Below are 21652 nucleotides of genomic sequence, written 5' to 3'. Positions count from 1 at the left end.
AAAAAAAAAAAAGCAAGAACGGAAATAATTTAAAAATTTTAAAAAAACACACACAAAACCACAAAAAATAATTTAAAAAAAAAGCCAACAAAGATCGAATGTAGTGTTTACATTGAAGCCACCGTTTTCATGACCAATCCTTTGTCATTTCTACTTTGATTAGTAACCAGACGTCTTCACGGTTTCACTTTTACGAGTTACCTTTGCTGAAGAAGAGCAGCCACACCTGTTTAAAAGAAAACGGATAAATAAAGAGGAAACTAAAAAAAAAAAAAAATAAAAATAAAAATAAAAAATAAAATAAAATATTATATATATATATATATAAAGCGCCAGGTCTTTCTAAGCCTTTCTATTACCAATCAGTGAGGTTTCTGTGATATATTACACACTGCCAATCTCTTTCTCTGACTAATGGAAAAATTCATGTGTAGCTCAATAAAGAGAATGTTTGTCTGTACCCCGGGCTCTCCCCCCCAGCGCCTCCGCCTGCTTCTTTTCCCCCCCCCACCTCCCTGCGCCTGCCTCCTTCCAAAGGGAGGAAATAAAAAAAAACAAAAAAAACACTAAAAAAAAAAAAAAATCACATTTTTGGGGTGGGGGGGGGGGGGGGGGGGGGCGTTGCTGATGGTAGCACAGGCAAGAGGGGGCCGAGCTAAGAGTTGGGTGAAGATCTTGGGAAGCCCTTGCAGATGTTGCGTCACTGGGAGCAAAGATCCCGCCAAAAAAAAAAAAACAACCTCCCCAACCAAGAAATAATGTTTTTAGTTCTTTTGGGAATGTGAAGATGGTCGTTAGGGTGAGTCCTTCATCTTGTAGTAACATCAGGAACCCCAAACCGTGCGAGTTTCCCCCCCCCCCTCCTCCCCGAGGTACAGAGGAAGGTTCTCCAAGAGAGGTGAGGTTTTCTCCTTGCTGTGGGAGCGGTTTGGGGCTCGATTAGCGTAGGTGTTTTTTTCACAATTTGGGTTTTTTTGCAGTTTGGGGTTTTTTTTCTCACTCTCCCCTGTCCCGGGTCCCCCAGATCCGCACACGCAGGCATCAGGCAGCGTGATGGCAGGTGGGACACTTAAGAGCCTGTTGCCCCTTGGTGCAGCCTGGGACCAGGCTGGTTTCTGGGCAGCATGCTCGCCGTCTCCTCCCAAGCCACAGGAACATCTCCAAACCCCACAGGACCATGCGGGCCACCAGAAAAGCTGGGGAAGGAGCCGTGAGAAGGTTACCCAACCAGCCAGGAACCCCCACCTCAGCTTTATGCCGGGCCACCCATTGCGCAAAGTTGGTTAGAAAAGCTGCTCCATCAGGCAGCAGCACCTTCTGATCTCCTGCCCAACGCAGTCTCTTAGCTGGCTTAAACACTGGCTGAGTGGCCAGGCCCAAAGAGTTGTGGTCAATGGAGTTCAATCCAGTTGGAGAAAAGGAGGCTGAGGGGAGACCTTCTCGCTCTCTATGACTCCCTGAAAGGAGGGTGTAGCCAGGGGGGCTCAGTCTCTTCTCCCAAGGAACAGGCAATGGGACAAGAGGAAATGGCCTCAAGTTGCTCCAGGGGAGGTTCAGGATGGATATTGGGAAAATTTCTTCCCCGAAAGGGTTGTGAAGCCTTGGAACAGGCTGCCCAGGGCAGTAGTGGAGTCACCATCCCTGGAGGTATCTAAAAGCCGGGCAGACGTGGTACTGAGGGACACGGGTCAGTGGTGGGTTTGTCAGTGCTGGGTTGATGGTTGGACTCAATGATCTGAAAGGTCCCTTCCAACCCGGGCAATTCTATGATTCCATAATTCAAGTTCCTGCTGTTCACAGCAACCCAGAAGCAGCTCATTTTGGCACTGGGGAAGCCAGGGAGGCTTCTCCTCGGATGACCTCCCTTTCCAGGGAAGCGGAGCCAGCCAAGAGGCCACCACTGGTCCATTCCTCCACACAAACCAGCCTTTCACGGCTGAAGTAGGTCATTGTGCATCGGTGCCACAGGCAAGGATGCCATCCAGCGGCTGCCTGGGGCCTGCTCCCCAGGGACCAAAGGGAAGAGCTGCTGGGAAAGGGTCAGGAATCCAACAAGAAGAGGAGAGAACTCCAGAAAGAGTCTCTGGAACATCCCCACCCCTCCTTGGTTTAGTTCCAGGAGCCTCCCTGCACCCACCAAGCCCAGCAGGCCCCTTCACTCATCCCTGTTGCAGCCGGAGCCGTGGCAGGATGTTGGGCAGGAAGGGTTCCAGCAGGACAGGTCCACGGCATCTCCTCCTTCCCCATTATCTGCTGCTGGGCGAAGGCCTGGGCTCCACAGCACGGTCCCTCAGCAGGCAGAGAGAGGGCTGGTGGCCAAGAAGAGCTGCTCTACTAGCACCTTTCCAGGCCAGCATGAACCTAAGAAATCAGACTGACTTTTTTATTATTATTTCTCTTTCAGTGGTGAAATTTGGGGTGGCTGAGATGCCGCACAGCTCACGGAGCAGCAGAAGCAGGGGGAGGTGGTGGGTGCAGTGTTTAGCCCTGAGGAACTCCTCATCATCCTCTGTGCTTGAGGAGGGGGAAGGAAACCTCTCCAGGGCACAGCTCTCCCTCCCCGGGAGGGTGGACAGGCGGGAGAGGACATGCCAAGGCGGTGGAGATCCTGCAAGCCCAAATCCAGGTCAAGCCCAGAGGTCAAAAACATGTCCTGGCTGCAGGCTCAGAATCATAGAATTTTACAATGGTTTGGGATGGAAGGGACCTTAAAGCCCACCCAGTCCCACCCCCTGCCCTGGGCAGGGACACCTCCCACCAGACCAGGTTGCTCCAAGCCCCCTCCAACCTGGCCTTGAACCCCTCCAGGGATGGGGCAGCCACAGCTTCTCTGGGCAACCTGGGCCAGGCTCTCACCACCCTCGCAGCAAAGAAGTTCTTCCCCACATCTCATCTCCATCTCCCCTCTTTCAGTGTCAAACCCTTCCCCCTCCTCCTATGGCTCCCCTCCCTCATCCAGAGTCCCTCCCCAGCTTTCCTGGAGCCCCTTGAGGGACTGGAAGGGGCTCTAAGGTCTCCCTGGAGCCTTCTCTTCTCCAGGCTGAACCCCCCCAACTCTCTCAGCCTGTCCTCCCAGCAGAGGGGCTCCAGCCCTCCCAGCATCTCCGTGGCCTCCTCTGGCCCCGCTCCAACAGGTCCATGTCCTTCTGCTGTTGGTGGCCCCAGAGCCGGAGGCAGCACTGGGGGGGGGTGTCCCCAGAGCGGAGCAGAGGGGCAGAATCCCCCCCCTCTCCCTGCTGGGGATGCAGCCCAGGGTGCGGGGGGCTTTCTGGGCTGCCAGCGCATGTTGCCGGGGCGTGTGGAGCTTCTCCTCCACCAACACCCCCAAGTCCTTCTCCTGAGGGCTGCTCTCCGTCCATTCTCCACCCAGCCTGGATTTGTGCATCTCCTCTCCTGAGATGAAGCCGGGCTCTTTTTGCATCACGGTGTACAGAACACATCGCCACGTACCAAATCCCCCAGAAACGCAGCGGGGAAGAGGAACTCAAGAAAACCCGGATCCCCCTCCCTGAGGATTTCCTTGCCGTTTTCTCCCCTCCCGTCTGCACTCCGAGATCCATCGACTGGAATAAAGACCCCAACTCACGCACCACAGCTCTCCCCCCTCCCTCTGCTGCCAGACACTTCAAAACCCCGCTTTATTTTTACCATCCCTCGAGACGCCGTTTCTCTTCCATTTCCACGTTCCCCAATTCCCGCAGCACTTCCCGCTCCGCGAGCCGGGAAAACGGTCCCGAACCCAGCGCCGGGCGGCTGCGCTCCCTCCCAACAAAGAGGGGAAAAGGGAGGGGACCGAAGCGCGGGCGATGATACGTTTACAAACCAAACGCGCGCCAGGAACACAAGAAATCAGGCTACAGAAATTTCCAAACAGTTTCCAACACTGACCAAGTTTTTATTTCTGGTTTTTGTTTTTGTTTTTTTGTTGTGGTGGTTTTTGTTTGTTTGTTGGTTTTTTTTTTTTTTAAACAATAAAAACAAAACAGCTGTGCTCTGAGCAAAACCAAAGATCTCCAAAGAAAAAAAAAAAACCCAAAACTTTTAAGTTTACTAATAGCGTTGCAAGGTAAGGCTTCCCAAAGAGTTTTATTGAAATAAATTATTTCCACCTAAACATCGACGCGACTCCTCTCATTAAATTCACCTTCAAATGTCCTAAGAACCAACAGTAAAAAAAAAAAAAAAAAAGAAAGAAAAAAGTTACCAACAATTCTAGATAATACTGGGCTCCTTCTAAAGGACAGCGATACTAGAACTCACTCTTCAGAAGTTTAAATATTAGGTCACTGCCGTGTAAAATTCACCTACGTGAGTGGATTTTCGTCTCAAAAGTTCCTTAGAAAAATCAGAAATTCCAGGTCGGGCTGCAGCCAGCCGAAAGTCCGGCTGCCCCGGCTCCTCCAGTCCTTCCGAATAAACTCACGGTGAAGTTGTGGGGTTTAAAAAAAAAAAAAAAAAAAAGAAAGAAAGAAAGAAATGGCAAGATATCGGAGCTCTCTCCAGGAAGTCCCATCCGTGTTGCTCTGGAGCCCAGAACAGGCAGGTTTTTTCTACGGTACTTCCCTGGGTTGTGGTAACACTGACTCGAGGGGCTCTCACCTCGCCTTGCGGCCCCCTCTTCTTCTCTCCGTTCCCCCTCAGTCTCTCGCTTCTTTCTGGCCATAAAAGGCAAAGGAAAATAACACAGCCCAGAACAGAGCCAGAGCTCTGCCAGGGCAGAAGAGCCCAGCAACGGTAAACAGCCTATTTTATGCTGGAATCGCTGTGAATCGGCGCTTTGCTGCACAACTCATGAATTATTTTTTTTTCCTGCGTTACGGAGCTAAACAACTTCCATCCGGTCTAAGAACTGACTTTCCAGCGGTGCTACCCCAGCCCGCGAAAATGCCCTTTACTCTCCGTACGCAGAGACCAAAGAGCAGGGGCCCGATCCTCTAACGCCGGGTTTGCTGCAAATTTCTACGCTTTCTTCTCTCTCTCGGGGAATAAATCTCCCCGATCTCGAGCTGACCATGCCAGTGCCCTCCGCGACCTGCACCCACAGCCGCTCACTGGGAAGATGCTTTTCTCCGGCTTCCGCCGCGCAGCCGGCCTCACACCTCACCGCTAGCTGCAGAAATCACGCCCGTGGCTTAGAAAGTGCTTTTTTGTTCGTGGAGGGGGATCAACGTCACATAGAAAATATTACCCCATAAAAACAAACAAACAAAATAAAAAAAGGTTAATTTGTCAGCTGTCCAAACATCATTAGACCACATGCTTTATACAGCAGAGCGGCAGCCAACTCACTGGGCAGCACAGCCAGCTGAGCTCTGAAGAGACACTTTCCTGCTGGTATAGAAAGCGCAGGGTGTTGGGGGTGGTTTTTTTCTGTATTTAATTTATTTATTCGACACTGCTCACGGGGAGGAGGAAGGAGGGGCGGCGAGCGCTAAGAGTTTTGCTGCATCTGAAGTCTGCGTTCGGCGGCGGCGGCGAGTGTCCTGCGACGCAGGGTGACGGCATCAGCCGACGCTCCCTCGGGAGGGGGAGAGGGTTTCTCTGTGCTCAGCTCCTCGTCGGAGGTTTTGTTTAAGTAACGCCTGCAAGAGGAAAAAGGAAACATGGGTGAGAAGAGCCCAGCTCATTCTGGCTCTGCAAAATACTTCCCTGGTACATCCACAAGGTAAGGGAGGGTGCAAGGCACACTGAAAACGGGAAAATACCTTGATAAAAGCACAACATAAGCTACGTATTCAAATAAAAAAAAGCCTGTATAACATTGGACAGACTGTGCAGAGTCAGTGGAAGCAATTAGTGCTTGTGCAAGATCCTTGTGCCCGTGGGAGGGAGCCAGTTCTAAAGGATCTACTCTTAATTCAAAGCAATTCACCGAGAGTGCATCTCTCTGTCCCCGTTATTCCACCACTTGTAAGACGCTGGCAGTGTTCCCCGCAAGAAGTCACTCCTTGATGACAATAAATAAGCCTTGGACAGAAGGGGCATCAGGGCTGCCAAGCGTAAAGTCAGGTGAAAATACAAGGAAGCAGCTGCCAGAGTTAACACCCCGATGAATTTTTACATCTCGTGACAAAATACAGTAGTTTGCAATTCCACAGCTCTTTGGTGCAGGAAGGGAACCACTCAAGCAGAGAAGTCAGAAATACTTTGTCTCCCTAAATGACATTTTTCAAACACGAAGAAAAAACCAAAAAAATCGTTCTAGGAGCAAGCCTACTTATAGACTTAAAACTCTTAAAAGGTGTCATCCCCCCAGTTATTTATATGAATGCATTTCAGTGTGGAAAAAAAACCAAGAGCGTAGGTAGCCAAATAACACCAAAGGACACACAACTCGGTGTAGCTTTTGCAGACCCTTTCAGCAGCCTCCCTGCAACGCAAAGGAAGGGACAGCATTTGTTACGAACACTAAAAAGTTTTCTCTACATCACTAAAGTACTTTTGCTTCTCTTTTTATCAGCGACTGGACGCTAGTAAAGTTCGCCAACTGGAACGCATGAAAAAAAAGTTAAATTCTACCATCAAATGGTCATAATCCGTTTGAAACCCATCCTGGGGGACTAGAACCCAGTGGCCAGGCTGGAGTTTTAGGAAGGAACGTACTTTCGAGCTTGCTGTAACAAGTCCTCCTTCCGCTGAACCAACATACGCTGCCTTTCATCGGCTGACTTGGAAAAGCGACTCCCCCTGGCCTCGAAGTCTTCTGCTTCGCTGGGCTCTGCTTCCGCTTCGCTCAATTCCACCATTTCTTCCAGTCTGGAGTTGAGCTCAAGTGGCACTCGCTCAGTCTAAGAGAAAAGGAAAAAACAAAACCAGTCGTTAAGTCTTTGCAAAATTTACGAGCGGGGCTTCTTTGCACCAAATCAACAAGCTACAAAGAACCGCCATTTTTTGAGACACTGGAAAAAAACAGACTCTCACCTGCTGTACCCTATTCCCTTGGGCTGCTTTGAAAACCCTGGCCAAAACACAGAACAAAGCTATTTCAAAACACGTTCAAAGCGCCTGTACTCTATAACGCTGTATCTTTTATGCCACGTTTGAAAGCGATCTCAAAGACAAACATTAATTACTCCTAATTAACGCCCTGTGAAAACGGAGCGTTTGGAACAGTCCCATTCTGCGGCTGAGCTGACCAAGGCAGTGCAACCGTTAAGGAGTTGAAAAAGCAGAAATGCGTACACTAAGGAAAGAACAACAACCCTATCTGCAATGAGGACATGTGCTTGAGAAGGGAATTGATGAGGCTTCGCTTCACCGGGTCCTGGCAGCACCCAAATTTTGGTGTATTGGGGCTGCCGGAGCAAGGCTGGCAACTGGCCCGAGCCTGGCGTGTCAGTACAAGAAGCTGGCAGCCCCGCAGGCGGTACCTCGGCACCCTTGACAGCCGGCCGACAACGCTACGGGAAAGCTGAGCTGATGAACGATGACACCGGTGAGGTGGCACAGGTGACACAGCGTATCCTGATCACGTCCTGTCATACGCCATCACATCAGCTCCGCCATGGAAAAGCAAGGTGTTACTAAAGCGCGGCAGCGTCAAGAAACAAATCACCTCGATGAAAGGCTAAAGGCTTCAGGCATCCTTTGGTATCCCAGAGGATTACTCAAACGAGCGGGATTCATCCGAGATGTTATTAGCCAAGGCAGCTCCCGCTGCACAGTTTTGGTATTACCCGCCGCAAGGAGCCTCGATGGCCAGTGACACGGGCACCACAGAGGGACCACCAAGTGCCAACAGCCCGGGCTCAGCAGCACCACAACCTGCACCACGGAGGACTCAGCAGCTGATGTGCAAAACAAGCTGAGTCATCCCAAAGCCCTAGAGACCTCCTGGTAACGCCATCGCCCCGAGGCAACGCCTCCGGAGAGTGAAAACCAGGACAAATGTCACTTCCCATCAGCGAGGTGAACCCAGCAGGAATGTCAGGGCCCACACCAGAGCCATACGAGCACCGCAACCTCAAACATACTTCTTCAACCTGGGCTGCATCCCCAGACGCATGGCCAGCAGGGCGAGGGGGGGGATTCTGCCCCTCTGCTCCGCTCTGGGGAGAACCCCCCCAACTCCAGGTCCAACAACGTCAGGAAGACATGGACCTGTTGGAGCGGGGCCAGAGGAGGCCACGGAGATGCTGGGAGGGCTGGAGCCCCTCTGCTGGGAGGACAGGCTGAGAGAGTTAGGGGGGTTCAGCCTGGAGAAGAGAAGGCTCCGGGGAGACCTTAGAGCCCCTTCCAGTCCCTCAAGGGGCTCCAGGAAAGCTGGGGAGGGACTCTGGATGAGGGAGGGGAGCCATAGGAGGAGGGGGAAGGGTTTGACACTGAAAGAGGGGAGATGGAGATGAGATGTGGGGAAGAACTTCTTTGCTGTGAGGGTGGTGAGAGCCTGGCCCAGGTTGCCCAGAGAAGCTGTGGCTGCCCCATCCCTGGAGGGGTTCAAGGCCAGGTTGGAGGGGGCTTGGAGCAACGTGGTCTGGTGGGAGGTGTCCCCGCCCAGGGCAGGGGGTGGCACTGGATGGTCTTGAAGGTCCCTTCCAACCCAAACCGTTCCATGATTCTATTTCAGCAAAACCCATAAATGGCAGTGTGCAGGGAGGGGCTCCCTGTATCACAGACGTGAGTGCAAGGGGATGACACGATGGGGCACTGCTGGACCCCCTCAGAGCGAGGCCATAGCCCAGAGGACACAAGAGCTCTACAGAACGGTCTCTCGGATTTTACCCAGGGCCAAGATGCCCTGGGCAGACCCAGAGGAACAGGTATGGAGCATCCGGACTGCTGCTCCCCACACAGGTGGACAGGGAAAAGGGAAGCTCTGTTGGGAAAAGCAGCGAGGACGACACGCATTATCATAGAATCATAGAACCATGGAATGGTTAGAGTTGGAAAGGACCTTAAAGATCATCGAGTTCCAACCCCCCTGCCCTGGGCAGGGACACCTCCCACCAGACCAGGTTGCTCCAAGCCCCATCCAGCCTGGCCTTGAACACTTCCAGGGATGGGGCAGCCACAGCTTCTCTGGGCAACCTGTTCCAGTGTCTCACCACCCTCACAGCAAAGAATTTCCTCCTAATATCTAATCTAAATCTCCCCTCTTCCAATTTAAAACCATTACCCCTTGTCCTGTCACTACATCTCCTGTCAAAGAGTCCCTCTCTGGCTCTCCTGTAGGCTCCCTTCAGATATTGGAAGGCTGCTATGAGGTCTCCCTGGAGCCTTCTCTTCTCCAGGCTGAACAACCCCAGCTCTCTCAGCCTGTCTCCACAGGGGAGGTGCTCCATCCCTCTGATCATCTTCGTGGCCCTCTGCTGGGCCCGCTCCAACAGGTCCATGTCCTTCCTGTGTTGAGGACTCCAAAGCTGGACACAGTATTCCAGGTGGGGTCTCACAAGCGCATTATGGTTGATGTCACTGGGGTTTTTGCTGGTTTTTTTTTACCCCTGGTCCATTTCTATCCAAACATGCAAGCCAGCTCACCTAAGCTTTTATTTTCATAACGTTACAAAGATGCAAAAATCAATACCAGAGCCTGTTCTTCTATCTGAACACAAAAGCGGTTACCGAGGAGGTTTTAGAGACAAAAATATCAAAACTAATTGCAGTAAAGGTTACGACAAGCCTCGGTAGGAGAGCAAATCTCAGATGCAGAAACCTGTACGCTATGGAAACTACTCCTCCTTCAGGCTCCGAGAGAAAAAGCGTCAGTTTCATGAAAGCCATGGGATGCCTCAGAAGCGTCTCTAAATAGAGTCACCAAGTTCTTAAGCAATGACAATAAAGTGGATTCTCAAGCCGGGGCGGGGGGGGGCAACAAGAGCTGCAGCAGGAGAGCTCCAGCTTTGTAAGAGCGGCTGAGGAGTTAGGTCTGAGGAGTCCTACCTAATCTCCACCCAGGATCACAGGAACAGATAAACAAACACACACAAAAAAAAATTAAAGGATAATCTTCAAATACATTTAACCCATGAAAATACAAGCTTGCAGAAAGCAGGGATAGCTGCTCTGGGATCTGTTCTTACAGGGAGTAACAGCAGAGCCAGAAAAAGGGGGGCGGGGGGGAGCAAATACGACAGGGACGGGGAGTGAGCGCGTACAGCACACGCACAACGCTGGAAGCATCAGCATTTCAGTGCGCAACCGGAGAAAAGTATGCGCACAGCATGTTGCCGAGTGCTGTCAGAAGCAGTCAACGTTCAGAGTGTTATCTCACAACCCTTTAATACGATTTATTCCATGAATGAAGCTCAGAGATGTCTCGAAACTACCCTTACGTTATCTCAGCACTGACACCCCAAAACCATAAGCTACATTTGGAGGGCAGGAGGGGAGGGAAATAATCAGTCATTATCTCTATCTTAAGATCTTTGAATTCTAGACAGAACTAAGTTATAACATGACGTATGGCACAGAGGAAAACCTGTGCTATTCATGAAGAGACGCTTTTATTTGAGCACGTTAGCTCCCCTAAGAAACTTTATTTCCAACAAGCAGAACTCCAATGGCTTTGCCACTTGCCCTCAGAGATCTATAAAGATTCTCAGTGGGTATGCTGACTTAAAAAGAGAAAAGATGGAGAGCTTGTAAAACTTACTCTGAAGTACACAAGGCAACTAGAGCTGCCACAGTCTCTCTCAGGAACTGCGTCATAAGGTGTGAAGTTACTTCTGTCCACTATTTGAAAATACAAGTCTCACCCAGAGGAGACGATGATGGCTTCTTATCTCCCTTCCCACTTCAAAAAAGGTTCTTAAAAATCAAGCGCAAACTGCTGAAGCACTTGTTTGCTGCTAGACCTTTCCAGGCATACAAGAGTTGGACTGACCACAGCAACACATGCTTCTGGCAAGAAGAAAGAGAACATCTACAGCACACCAGGTACTCAAGTTAAAAACTGAAATCAAAGCCAAAGAGACACAAAAGTGACGGGTGTTTCCTAGAGGAAGGACAACCCTAGGCTCCCAAGGCTTCTCTCCACATCAGAAATACTATCAATAGCAAGGAAGCAAGCGAGCCTGACTCTTAGGTAGATGTCCATGGCTGGGTAAGAAGGGGGATCAGCTTGTTTGAAACCACCTTAAGTTAACACTAAATGCACAAAGGATTTACGAGACAGGAAGAGGGCAGCAGCACTGAAGCTTCCACGACGCTACCCAGCAGCAAGCTGTTCTCAGTGCCCATCAGTCTCAGCCTCTCACTCTGGCCTTTGCCTACGAATCCCACTTGGCACAGGAAATACCCACCCAGGAAAACCTGCACAGAGGCCACCAGTTCATCCCATGCACGGAGCCACCAGCAGCCCCGCTCAGCTGCGGGAAATTCGCAACTGTTCACGTTATCTCCAGGCTATGGCTGTGCTGCTCTACAAAACAAAACCATGTTCTCCATGCAAACCATTCGCTCCAACTGAAACACATCCTTTGAGCAAAGTGCTGAGCTGTAATTCAAAGCAGGAAGATGTCACTACTAGAGAGCACGTGCTCAATGACGTTGACGTATAAACACCACTCCCAGGTTTTTCAAGTTCTGTAGAAGGAAGGACAGAGACACAGGTAGCACTGGGCAGGGAGGAGGAAAGGTGAACAGCAACACAAATTCAAAGCGGGACTGGAAGCCAGTACCAAGCTAAGGAGTTTAAACTAGTTAAGATATCATTTGTAGAAAGCGAGGTTTTACTCAAAGAACAGGGAAAATGCCACCAAAACCTTCAAGTTAACCCAAAAAGTCACTAAAGAGTTGCTAGACCCAGGCGGAGATTTTCGTTCCTGCAGTTCTGCACCTCCTACCCCAGGCTCTTATCAAACACCGGCACCAATCCCCACCACCCCCTTCCTCAGTCTCAACGGCAGGATCAACCCAAATCAAAGTTTTTCCCTGTCTTGCAACCTGCTAACGAGGGAACTGCCCCAGTTCCATGTCAGGCGAGTAACAGGTTGGCTATTTAGGTTATTAAAGGTGGCAGAGGCAGAAAGTCACACACCTCACAAATTCTTTCTTTTTCTAAGCCAAGGGAAAGGGAGGTTTATAAAACAGAAATCCTCAGGATTTTGCTACTAGTGTCAGGGAAAACAAAAGAGGAATGCGCCCTTATTCACAGGCTAATTTTTTTTCTTCCTGCCACATTTTAGCTAGCACATGCTGCTTAATAAAGCCCGTAGCGAAGAACAGCAAAAGCCGTTATTGTGCTTTATATGTAAAAGGGCCGTTTTCTCTTGGTCATCTTAGTATCCTGCTCCATTCACAGCAAAGCTTCTCGTGTCTCCAAGTGCTTCCTCCAGAACACAAAAGAATTCTTACACCCAGAAAAGAAATACTGCTCATTTTAAGGGAAGTGTCTGGAGATGTACAGAATGGGAATGGGAAGAGGAAGGGGAAGAGCAAAGCATCCTGCTCTTCCTGTTCCACAGATGGGCACGGGCCTGACCAAACGTCAACAGAGGCGTGATCTTTGTCTGCTCTTTGTGCCACTTGAGACCACTTTCCTTCAAGGAGGAAAAAGAAAAGCACACAGATAATTCTCTACAGGACCACCAGGCTGAAGTCTCACTTCAGTTACCTGACAGTGTTAGTTTTGGTGTGAAACACAAGAATGGACTGCCACCAACCTGACCCAGGACGGAGCGAAATGCACTTATCTGTCCATGCAGCTTCTAGTTGTGAGTTTTTCGCCTATTTTCATGCCAAATTACCTGGGTGACAGTTTCAGTATCCTCCTGATCAGCACTGTGCCGTTCCACAGAACTGTTCAATGCAGGTCTAATGCTGTCTGCGCGCTGCAATGCAAACATGGTGGGTTTAATACAGTGTGTGAAATGGCAAAGCAAAAACAAGTTATTTGAACGCATTCAAACCCTGCCCTCTGCAACGTCATGTGCTATGTTCAATTTAGAAACAGATAAGTTAGCCATAAACAAAATGCAGTGTTGAAAGAGACTTCTCTCTGCTTCCCCACACGCAGACTCCAGGTAACAGTGCTATCTGATGTGCACAGAACCAGAATTCAATATTCTTATTAACAGAAACATTGTCCCCAGACTGCTTTACTGAAGTCTGCTATTGCTAATTAAGAACAAGGCATCATTTTGCCGGCTACTTTCTTTGCAGAAAACCCTCCTAAGTGGCACAATTCAATTATCTGTCAGCAGAGAAATCAACTGGAAATGTTCTAAAGGCTCTGTGCAAGAACGACCGAGAAGAGCTGCTTTAACTGAACAAATATTTATCTCCAGTCTAGCTAGGACATTTTCAATACAGTTTTGGCACACGACTGAATATACTGCATTGACAGAGACTTAAACAAAGGAAAAAACAAACCCCAAGTTTTTTGTACCAGAATTTGGCACTATGTAGCATGTTTTGAGACTGTATAAGTAAGCACTTCATGCATCCTGCAGTAAATCATATCAATCAGGGGCATGCCGTAGGGCATGGGTGATAGACACCGTAAGAAAGTAAGTTATTTTAGGTGCACGGTCTTATAACTTACCTGTGTGGGGAAAGGTACCTGGATGCGCCCTTCGAGGATGTTGTCAGTGGTGATCTCTACAGAACGAGTCAGCTGCAGATCCTGGAGGACTAAATGATAAGGAACCTGAGGGAACATCTCCTGAATCTGATGGGCCTGGAGAAAACAAGGTTTACAGAGTCAGCATCAGCAGTAAATAAAAGCGAGCTGGTAAGTATCTCAACAGATTTAAAAAAATGAACAGGTCAGAGATGCTGTTTATGGTAACCCGAAGGAAAACAAACAAGAGAAAGAAAACTCATGCTGGCATCGACTTACAGGGCAGTATTTTGACTCCACTGAAGCCAACAGCAAAACTGCCAGTCCTATAGAGGCACCACATGGTCCTGAAAATGTATGGTCCTGAACAGTGCTTGGAGATGCACTAAAGCTTCAAAAGCTTCCCAACCCTCTTTTTATGACAGCCTTTTTAATAAAGACCTGTACAAAATTCACACAAGTCACTGAAAGCTAGATCAACACCCCAAAAGAGAAATAATATCATTCTTCCTTGTCCCAGATAGGTTCCACAATGGTACTGGTAAGGACAAGCAGAATAAGTTTTAATAACCTACTCTCTCCAGCCACCCTGCCTACAAACCAGTTTAATAGGGTCTGAAAGCTTAAGTAAATTAAACTGAGTTGTCAGGGAACTGTTACTATTGAATTTCAAGTTACTTAAATAATATCCAAATTAAAGAGATAAAAGTAAGAGGGCAGACAAATAATATGCTTTCAGAGGCCAACAGCTAGACTTCATTAAATATTAAAATCTGTATTTTAACTAATGCTGAAAGTTACAGGGGGATGGGAGTGGGAAACGAGAACAACAACAGCAATAAGAAAAGCAGGATGGACAGAGTTTTGAGAGCAAAGCAAAAACCATGCACCAACTGACAATGAGTTCAAACACAAGCAACTACAGCAAACCTAACTCTCAGTTGTACTAACCTGGGACCAAAACAACTGATTTAGCATTTCAGCCTCTGACCTTTCCCTCAAAATACTTCCCTAGGTTTTTATTCAGTAACACAAGGAAGAATTTCACTTATTTTCTATTAAAACTGTGTAACGCACTAATAGTTTGCTAACCTGAGCCTTCCCATTAAAGTAGCCATTTTAACATAAGCTGCTACTGTACCTTTAACAATACACAATGTTAAAAAATCATTACTCATCCTTAATAAAAGCCCATTTGTGTCACTGCGTCCAGTAAAAGAAAAACTAAACTGACCTTAGACAGAGAGTTCCTTCATATTTAACTAATAAATCATCTGCAACACCTTACTGCTCCCTGCCTGCCCTGCCTCAAACCCCCCAAAATTGTGGCCTTCTCCTGATGAGACTTTAACAGTGGCGAAGGTGATGTGAGAGATCTCACATTCAGAAAATTCCATCACTTTCAAGAGATACCTCACCGGGTATTTATTAACATGCTACAGCACACGGTACTTTAAGAACTCAAAGGAAACAGCACTTCTCGAACTAAACGAACCAAGTGTGTTTCACAAGGCCACATCCTTCTCTCTTTGCACTACATCAGAGTGTTTATGTATGAAGTCAACCAACCTGGAATTTCATCCTCAACACTCCCATCATCATCATCATCAGTCAGCAAGCATTGACTGTGAGAGAGAGAGAGCCCCATCTCACACTGACAAGACACTCAAAGAGAAACAGCTATCTTGGAGCTTAGTGCTATTAAAAATAGATATTAAAAAAAAAAATATCAAAAGCTATAGAATGGATTTGATCAGTTACCACTTGACCAACAGCTGAATTTGTTGGTTACAGACTCACACCCTTTGCTACTGCAAGTTGTGAATGAAGATAAGTACCAAAAAAAAGCTAAAGAAGTTGCACTAAGCAAGCTGAGAAAAAGTCTACACAGAAAGTGCATGGAATTTTTCTCCCTCATTCACTTACTTCCAGACTTGTTCTTTTACATTTGCACATTTGAAGCAACATATGGCCCCCACTTCTCTAAAATAAAGCTTCTCTCACTCCAAAAATAGCTTTCACGTAGCATCTAAACATTGCTTTGACTTCCTTCCCCTTTATGTTCTCCATCTACGCATCCCTCTCCCCCCCTCAACACAAATAATAGGAAGGTGCAAACTATTAGACCAGTCTTACCATGGCATTAAGCTGGGAGTTGCTGGCTTGCGTGATACCGAGGATGTTTGTAGTATGCATCACTTCTACTGAAAAACTGGGCAGCCAGCTGGCAATTCGAGAGCCTAAGAGCAAGAAATCACCAGGGAAGTCAAGCAAGGATACGAGGTTCTCAGCAGGCGAACTATTCTACATGTATTTTAACATAAATCTTCCTGTTTCCACAAGGTACATATGGGGAGCTCTGCAGCGCAATCCATCCCCAAGGTCTCCCAAACACGGAGATGGCTGGAGTAAATCAGTAAGAGCCAATACCATCTTCAACCACACTGTGGTTTAACAACATTAGGGCCAGAAGAGGATCAAGAAAACAACACATCCTTGTTTTCTTGACGTTCCCATTAAAGGGAAAATTAAAATAATCCAGAGTCAAGTTCACTTCTAGAATACATGAGTAACTCCAGCAATTTTACTAAAACCAGGCCAGCTTCTAAACAGGCTGAATCTGGTCCCAAAATGGGTCAAGCTACACGTGGCTGGCATCGCTGAGAAAGTATTACTATAAAGGGACACAGAATAACCAAACAAAGCCATCGCTGCTGCAATTGTGTGTGTCGGCTCAGAGTAGGGCACATGGCTGGCTCCCTCTTCCTTCTGTGTCTCCACGTAAATAAACACAGGGTTTGCTCCACGCCACTTCTCCTTCTATCCCCATAGTAATTTTGTGGGTCTCCAAGCCACAAGAGAGCACTGGGGAGGACAGCTATCAAAAACCAGAGTGGCGTTCGAAACATAAATGTCCTTTGGAGACCTAAAGCACCCCAAAAGCGGGAGCCACACAAGAAGCTATCAGCCACTCTCAGTCTACCTAGAAAGGTCTGACCCTTCTCTGTCCGTTATTCTCCTCCCACAGCCTCCAAAGATTGCAAAACCAGCACAGACGAAGAATGGGTCACTACATAAGTTTGCAGCATCTCAGCTACATCAATGGGAGCCTCACAAGGGCAGAGCCCAAAGCTGAGCATCTGCACTAGTGAAACCGACTGAGAAGCAACAGCAACAAAATAAAAATCTTCAAAAACCTGGGCAACCGTGGAAGACAAGCACACACCGATACCAAGACTACAAAATTTTGGAAGATAAGCAACAGAAATGCCTGCACACACAGAACTCATCATGGTCTGAAATCACATCTGCTTTGTCAGTAGTTACAACACACCACTGAAGTCACTGGGACCAGTATGTAAAACCGTTCTGGTTACACAATTCCACCTAAGAATAAGCCTCTGCAGACTTCTGCTCCTGACCAAGCATTGCGAGTTTCTTGTAAATTCGTGGCAAATGGACTTTTGATCACCCCACGTTAGCTAGGGATAGCAGAAAGATCACCTTTCAGACTGCACTGCAGAGGTTTTTTTCCTCTTCAACTGTCACTGACTAACCAGCCACCTGGGAGCAAAACGTGACACATGAATTTCCCATTCTGTTGGACAACATCACACGCAACGAATAAATGCCAGCATTAAAGCTGCCCACCACAACAAATCAAGGAAAAGGAGGCACTTGTACAAAATCTTTCAAGAAATCTCTAGCTCTGGACAATCTCAGAGCCACTTATCTGAACTCTTGCAAAAGAACTGTAAGAAATACATGTTTCACAAACTCAAGTAGAGGCACAGTTTAAGTTTCATTTGAAACACGGACAGAATTCCGTTCTACAGGAGGCTGTTCCTTTCGTTTATGTGGGTCCCAGCATCAGCTCTCAAACCTGCTTCGCTCACCGTCAAAGTGGAAGAAGTGATTGTGCTGGTTCAAGCGTGGTCTGCCTTCTGCTACTGCCACGGGGACCAGGTTCTCGTCCAGATTTTCCCTTTGGTGATCCTCCCTCACGTGATGGCTGTCAGTGATATTCAGAGACATTCTGCAGGTGGGGCAAGATGTATCTTGTTCCAGCCAGGACCTCAGGCACGAGCTGACAGGAAAACAGTCACGTTATGGTGAGCTTGCAGCGTTTTTCCAAGACATCAGTATCACGAGTACATCAAGCAGCTGTAGCATATTCTGTACAGAACATCAACAAATGCACAGGGACTGCTCAGAGATAATTTGCGAGGTATGCCTGATGAGCTCCTGATGACTCTGGCACAGGGCTCTTATTTCTTTCAGCTGAAAATACCCAAGTGTTCACTTTTTATAAGCGAGCATGCAGTTTATCACAAACTTAAAACACTGTCCAAGTTTGCTGTCTCTCTAGCTCAGAACAAGCAAGTTTTGCCTGGAAGGGGAAACAAAGCATTTCTCTTCTTTCACCATCCCCGACTGAAAAAGGACAAAAAAACAACTGGACAAATATTTAATATATATTGATACATTTTCATAGCAGTTCTGCCACTGTGATGTGGCAATGGCACCTCCAAAGTTTTTCAAGTATCATTTCAAAAATATCAATACCCAAATCACCACCGAAGTGAGTACCACTCTGGAAACTCTCTAAACAGATTTATTAATACTAACAAGTGCTGTGCCATTACAACATTTACTTAATTCTGCACATTTGCTGTCATGCAGAAAGCGAGAACTGTTTGAAATACAGGTTTAGACACTCAGAGCTGTGCCTACTTTTTGGTTCAGACTGATATGTCCCAACTGAGGTATTTGTTTGGCACGTTAAACCTGATTTTCAATACGGAAGAACTGAATTTCACAGACCTGAACACATCTCAATATTGTAACACATACTTCACACTTGCAGGGTGGGTTTCTTTTCCAGCAGAAGCTCTCAGAACACTTGAGAAAGGTAAAGACATACAAAAAGGTCCTGTTTCCCAAATTGTGCATTTGCAAATGGAGCAAAGGCCCAGATGGCAGGTTTGGGTGACAGCAAGGAGAAAGCCCCAGCTGCGGGACCACAGCACAGTCAAGGACACAAGCCCCCTGCACAGTTCATGAAGTGAAAATCTACCATCTTCCTTCCAAAAGCAGGAAGTTTCAACAGAGCCTAAAGGATTCAGACACCTACTCCCATTAAAATTCCTTAATATCTAGGCACAGAGCTGATCTCAGCAATGTGAATCTTCCCTGCCATCTTCTCTTCTACTCCAAATAAATGGCTATGAAACTATTCCCGTGTGATTGAGAATGGACAGAATGTTCAGCCTGTTGGCAAAGTCACCAGGCTTTTATGAGGAGAGAAACCATTCTTAGGTTGTAAATAGGGTTATTAATTACAGCTGGTTTTATATGCAAATGTAAGTCATCCACTGTAACATGTTCCCTCCCCAAACGCACCAAGGAGGGAAGCGTAACTCAGCTTCAGAAAAAAATGCGAAAAGGATGCTTTTAGATACAGAGAAAACAACTTTGTGAAGAGGAGACCCTGGGCTTCTCGAGTGCTCAGTAGGTGATTAAATATTCATACGATTCAGTAGCACTGGCAGAGGAGTTTCTGCTATGGAGGCACATTATCTCATTAGAGACTTCTTGGAACACAGATAAATATTTATGGCAAGGTTTGTCATAAATGACAACAAATTAGCACACAGATTATAACCTCTGGTTTGACAGTTACCAGAAAAGTAAAAAGCTATTTGCAGAAAGTAACTCGCTCATATTACACCCCAGGGACAATTTAACTGACCACGCGTGTTAATCACATGGCGCTTCAGAAACGCCCAAGTCAATCCCCCTGATCTCCTTTCATTTTTAAGCACAAGCATGAAAATGCACACACTGCTATAAAATATCTAAGAAAAGGTGCTCAGCACAAGCCTCTTGCCTCCACATGCATCTGCTACTATTCACTACCGAGCGTCAGAAACAGTATAAAGAGTGATCCTCTGGTCAAGAGGCCCCTAGTTCCAACCTCCAGCTGCTTAGGGACCTCTTCAGCTAATTTGATTAACCTCTTTCATAGCCCTGATGGACTCACCCCCCCCCCATGAAATCATATAATCAGACACGGCCTCCACAACTGTCCTGGAGGACTCATCACCATGCAAGGATGCACTATATGAAAATATTCCCCATTTTTTCTTTAAAGCTGGTATCTGAGAGGTACTTAAGGATCTAACTCTAATTTTTCTTCCTCGCCTGAAAATCAACACACCCTCGTGGAAGAGGATAAAGCAAGAGGCAAAAGAGCATGTTTTACCCAGCAGTTACACAGCAAGGCAGGGTACAGACCTGCAGCTGAGATACCCTAACTCAACACTACCTACCCATTAGCTGACAAGATGCACGCTCTTAGTTTGGGGGTAAAAAGAACACAGGAGGTGAAACAACTCAAACACCAAAACGAGTGAAGCGAACATGACTTGTACTTTGTTATTACAGGCAGACCAAGATGACCCAGGCAGTAAGATATCACTTGTCATCCTGCTGTACTTTCAGACTTGCCTATATATATATATATATATATATATATATATCTCTCCTTTCCTTCTACAGTACAGTCAGGCGCACCCTCTCCAGCCCCAGGAACGTACTTGTGGAAGAGATGGCCACAGGGGAGTTTCCGTGCGGATTGCATGGAGTCCCAGCAAATGGCACAGTCGTCGTTATTGACTGCTAGCTCCTCCGGTGTTGCTACTGCAAACCTACAAGGAAGAAAAAGGAAGAGACAGAAGTTATGATTTGACTTAAGCTTTGACTAAGTATCTTCCAAGAAGTATGAGGTTGAGAACCTCAAATTATAACGTGTATAGGTTCGGCTTATGTCATTTTTCTAAATGAGTTTTAATAGCTGTACCCATTAAGATGTCTTCTTGGAATCATAAGCATTTATGGTCTGACTAATTCGGGCCTCAAATTTTGCCAACCCCCATTTGTCTTTGATATTATTTTTTTCTTTTTTTTTTTTAAGCTAGAACCATGCAAGCAGCTACTACACAAACACAGACGATACAGAGATGAGTGGTATAACAACATCTCACAGCGCTGCTGCTCTGGAATATACCCGAAAAACAACCACACAAAGGCAGAGAGCTCGCTGCCATTGGCAGCTTCAGGAGGAAGCAAGAACGTGGTTCTTCCAGAACAATCAGAATGACAAAACCACATCAAATCGCTCAGACAAGAAGCCTGAGACACTTGCAACTCAAAGAGCTTTGTGAGCAGCTTAAGGGGTTTAGCGGCTGCATCTCACTGGAAAGAAACAATGCATTGTGGATGAACTTTATTATGCAGCTCTTAACCTGGTATTACAGCCATTAAATGGCTTTTCACAAAGAAAACCTCAGGAATTTCTAGAGAAGTCAGTCTTCTCCATCTGGACTACAGCAGCAAGCATCAAAGCTAGTCAAACCCACTGAAGTCCGCAATGAAAACGGCACAGAGATGTACAGAAAGAGTAAGTCCCGGTTGCTCTTAAAATTATTTAGGACACAGCTGAGTTACAAAAACACTGGATCAGAGATGCAGCAGCATCTGGCACAACCCTAGGTTTTAGCAGGCGTCTCGATTGCTCTATATTGCCTCAGTACAGGGCATGGAATAAAATAATCCCAAGGTGCTCCTCAGCTCAACTACAAGTATAGAGTCTGTTTGAAGTTGGCTTCAGGTTTAATAAACACATACTTAAAGCTGAGCAGGTTTTAGTGAATATTTTGCTCTAATTTCAGGCAGTGAATGAATAGCATGGCCTAATGAAATTAAGGGCATTTACTTCTATCACAGCCAAAGCCATTATTTGACAACTGAAACAGGCAGAGCTTATGCACCCCACCACCTTGGGTAGTATACGAGGGAATACAGGAGAAGAAATACTGGTGAGGGGAGTTCACTTCTTGCCAGTAATATACTACCATTAATACTGTTGTTATAAAAGTCTATCCTACGTATTTGTTAAACCCAAAAGCGTGTCCCCCTGTAACAAATAAAATGGGTAAAACCATACCCTAAGTGTACAGACTTTAAAAGCCGGATTTGCGAGACTGCATCTCTCCAGCTTACACCATGCCATCGTGTGTCAAAGGAAAGTAAAAGAATCTCCACCTCTTCACCGGGATCCTCTCTCCAAGATCCACATTAAGATCCCAG

At 47.0% G+C, this 21652-nt stretch overlaps 1 protein-coding gene across 2 annotated transcripts in view; it reads right to left on the bottom strand.

Annotated features, from left to right (window-relative positions):
• Positions 1-3966: 3966 nt before the first annotated feature.
• AMFR (autocrine motility factor receptor) overlaps positions 3967-21652 on the bottom strand; it is a 29932-nt gene continuing 12246 nt past the window's right edge. Inside the window, exons 8-16 of one of the 2 annotated variants that reach the window (XM_074151864.1) lie at positions 20101-20211; positions 17385-17588; positions 17276-17278; positions 16500-16520; positions 15638-15800; positions 13484-13618; positions 12687-12770; positions 6604-6788; positions 5391-5582 (exon numbers count right to left, since the gene is read on the bottom strand). In XM_074151864.1, the coding sequence (XP_074007965.1) occupies positions 5432-5582; positions 6604-6788; positions 12687-12770; positions 13484-13618; positions 15638-15800; positions 16500-16520; positions 17276-17278; positions 17385-17588; positions 20101-20211 (1057 nt within the window). In that variant the 3' untranslated portion in view covers positions 5391-5431. Of the gene's footprint in view, positions 5583-6603; positions 6789-12686; positions 12771-13483; positions 13619-15637; positions 15801-16499; positions 16521-17275; positions 17279-17384; positions 17589-20100; positions 20212-21652 lie in introns of both variants that reach the window. The other variant, XM_074151865.1, reaches the window with a different exon arrangement.

The sequence above is a fragment of the Numenius arquata genome, chromosome 8 (genome assembly GCF_964106895.1).
Source record: "Numenius arquata chromosome 8, bNumArq3.hap1.1, whole genome shotgun sequence".
Taxonomy (NCBI): domain Eukaryota; kingdom Metazoa; phylum Chordata; class Aves; order Charadriiformes; family Scolopacidae; genus Numenius; species Numenius arquata.
The sequence above is the reverse complement of the archived record's forward strand: the minus strand, read 5'-3'. Positions and strand labels throughout refer to the sequence as shown.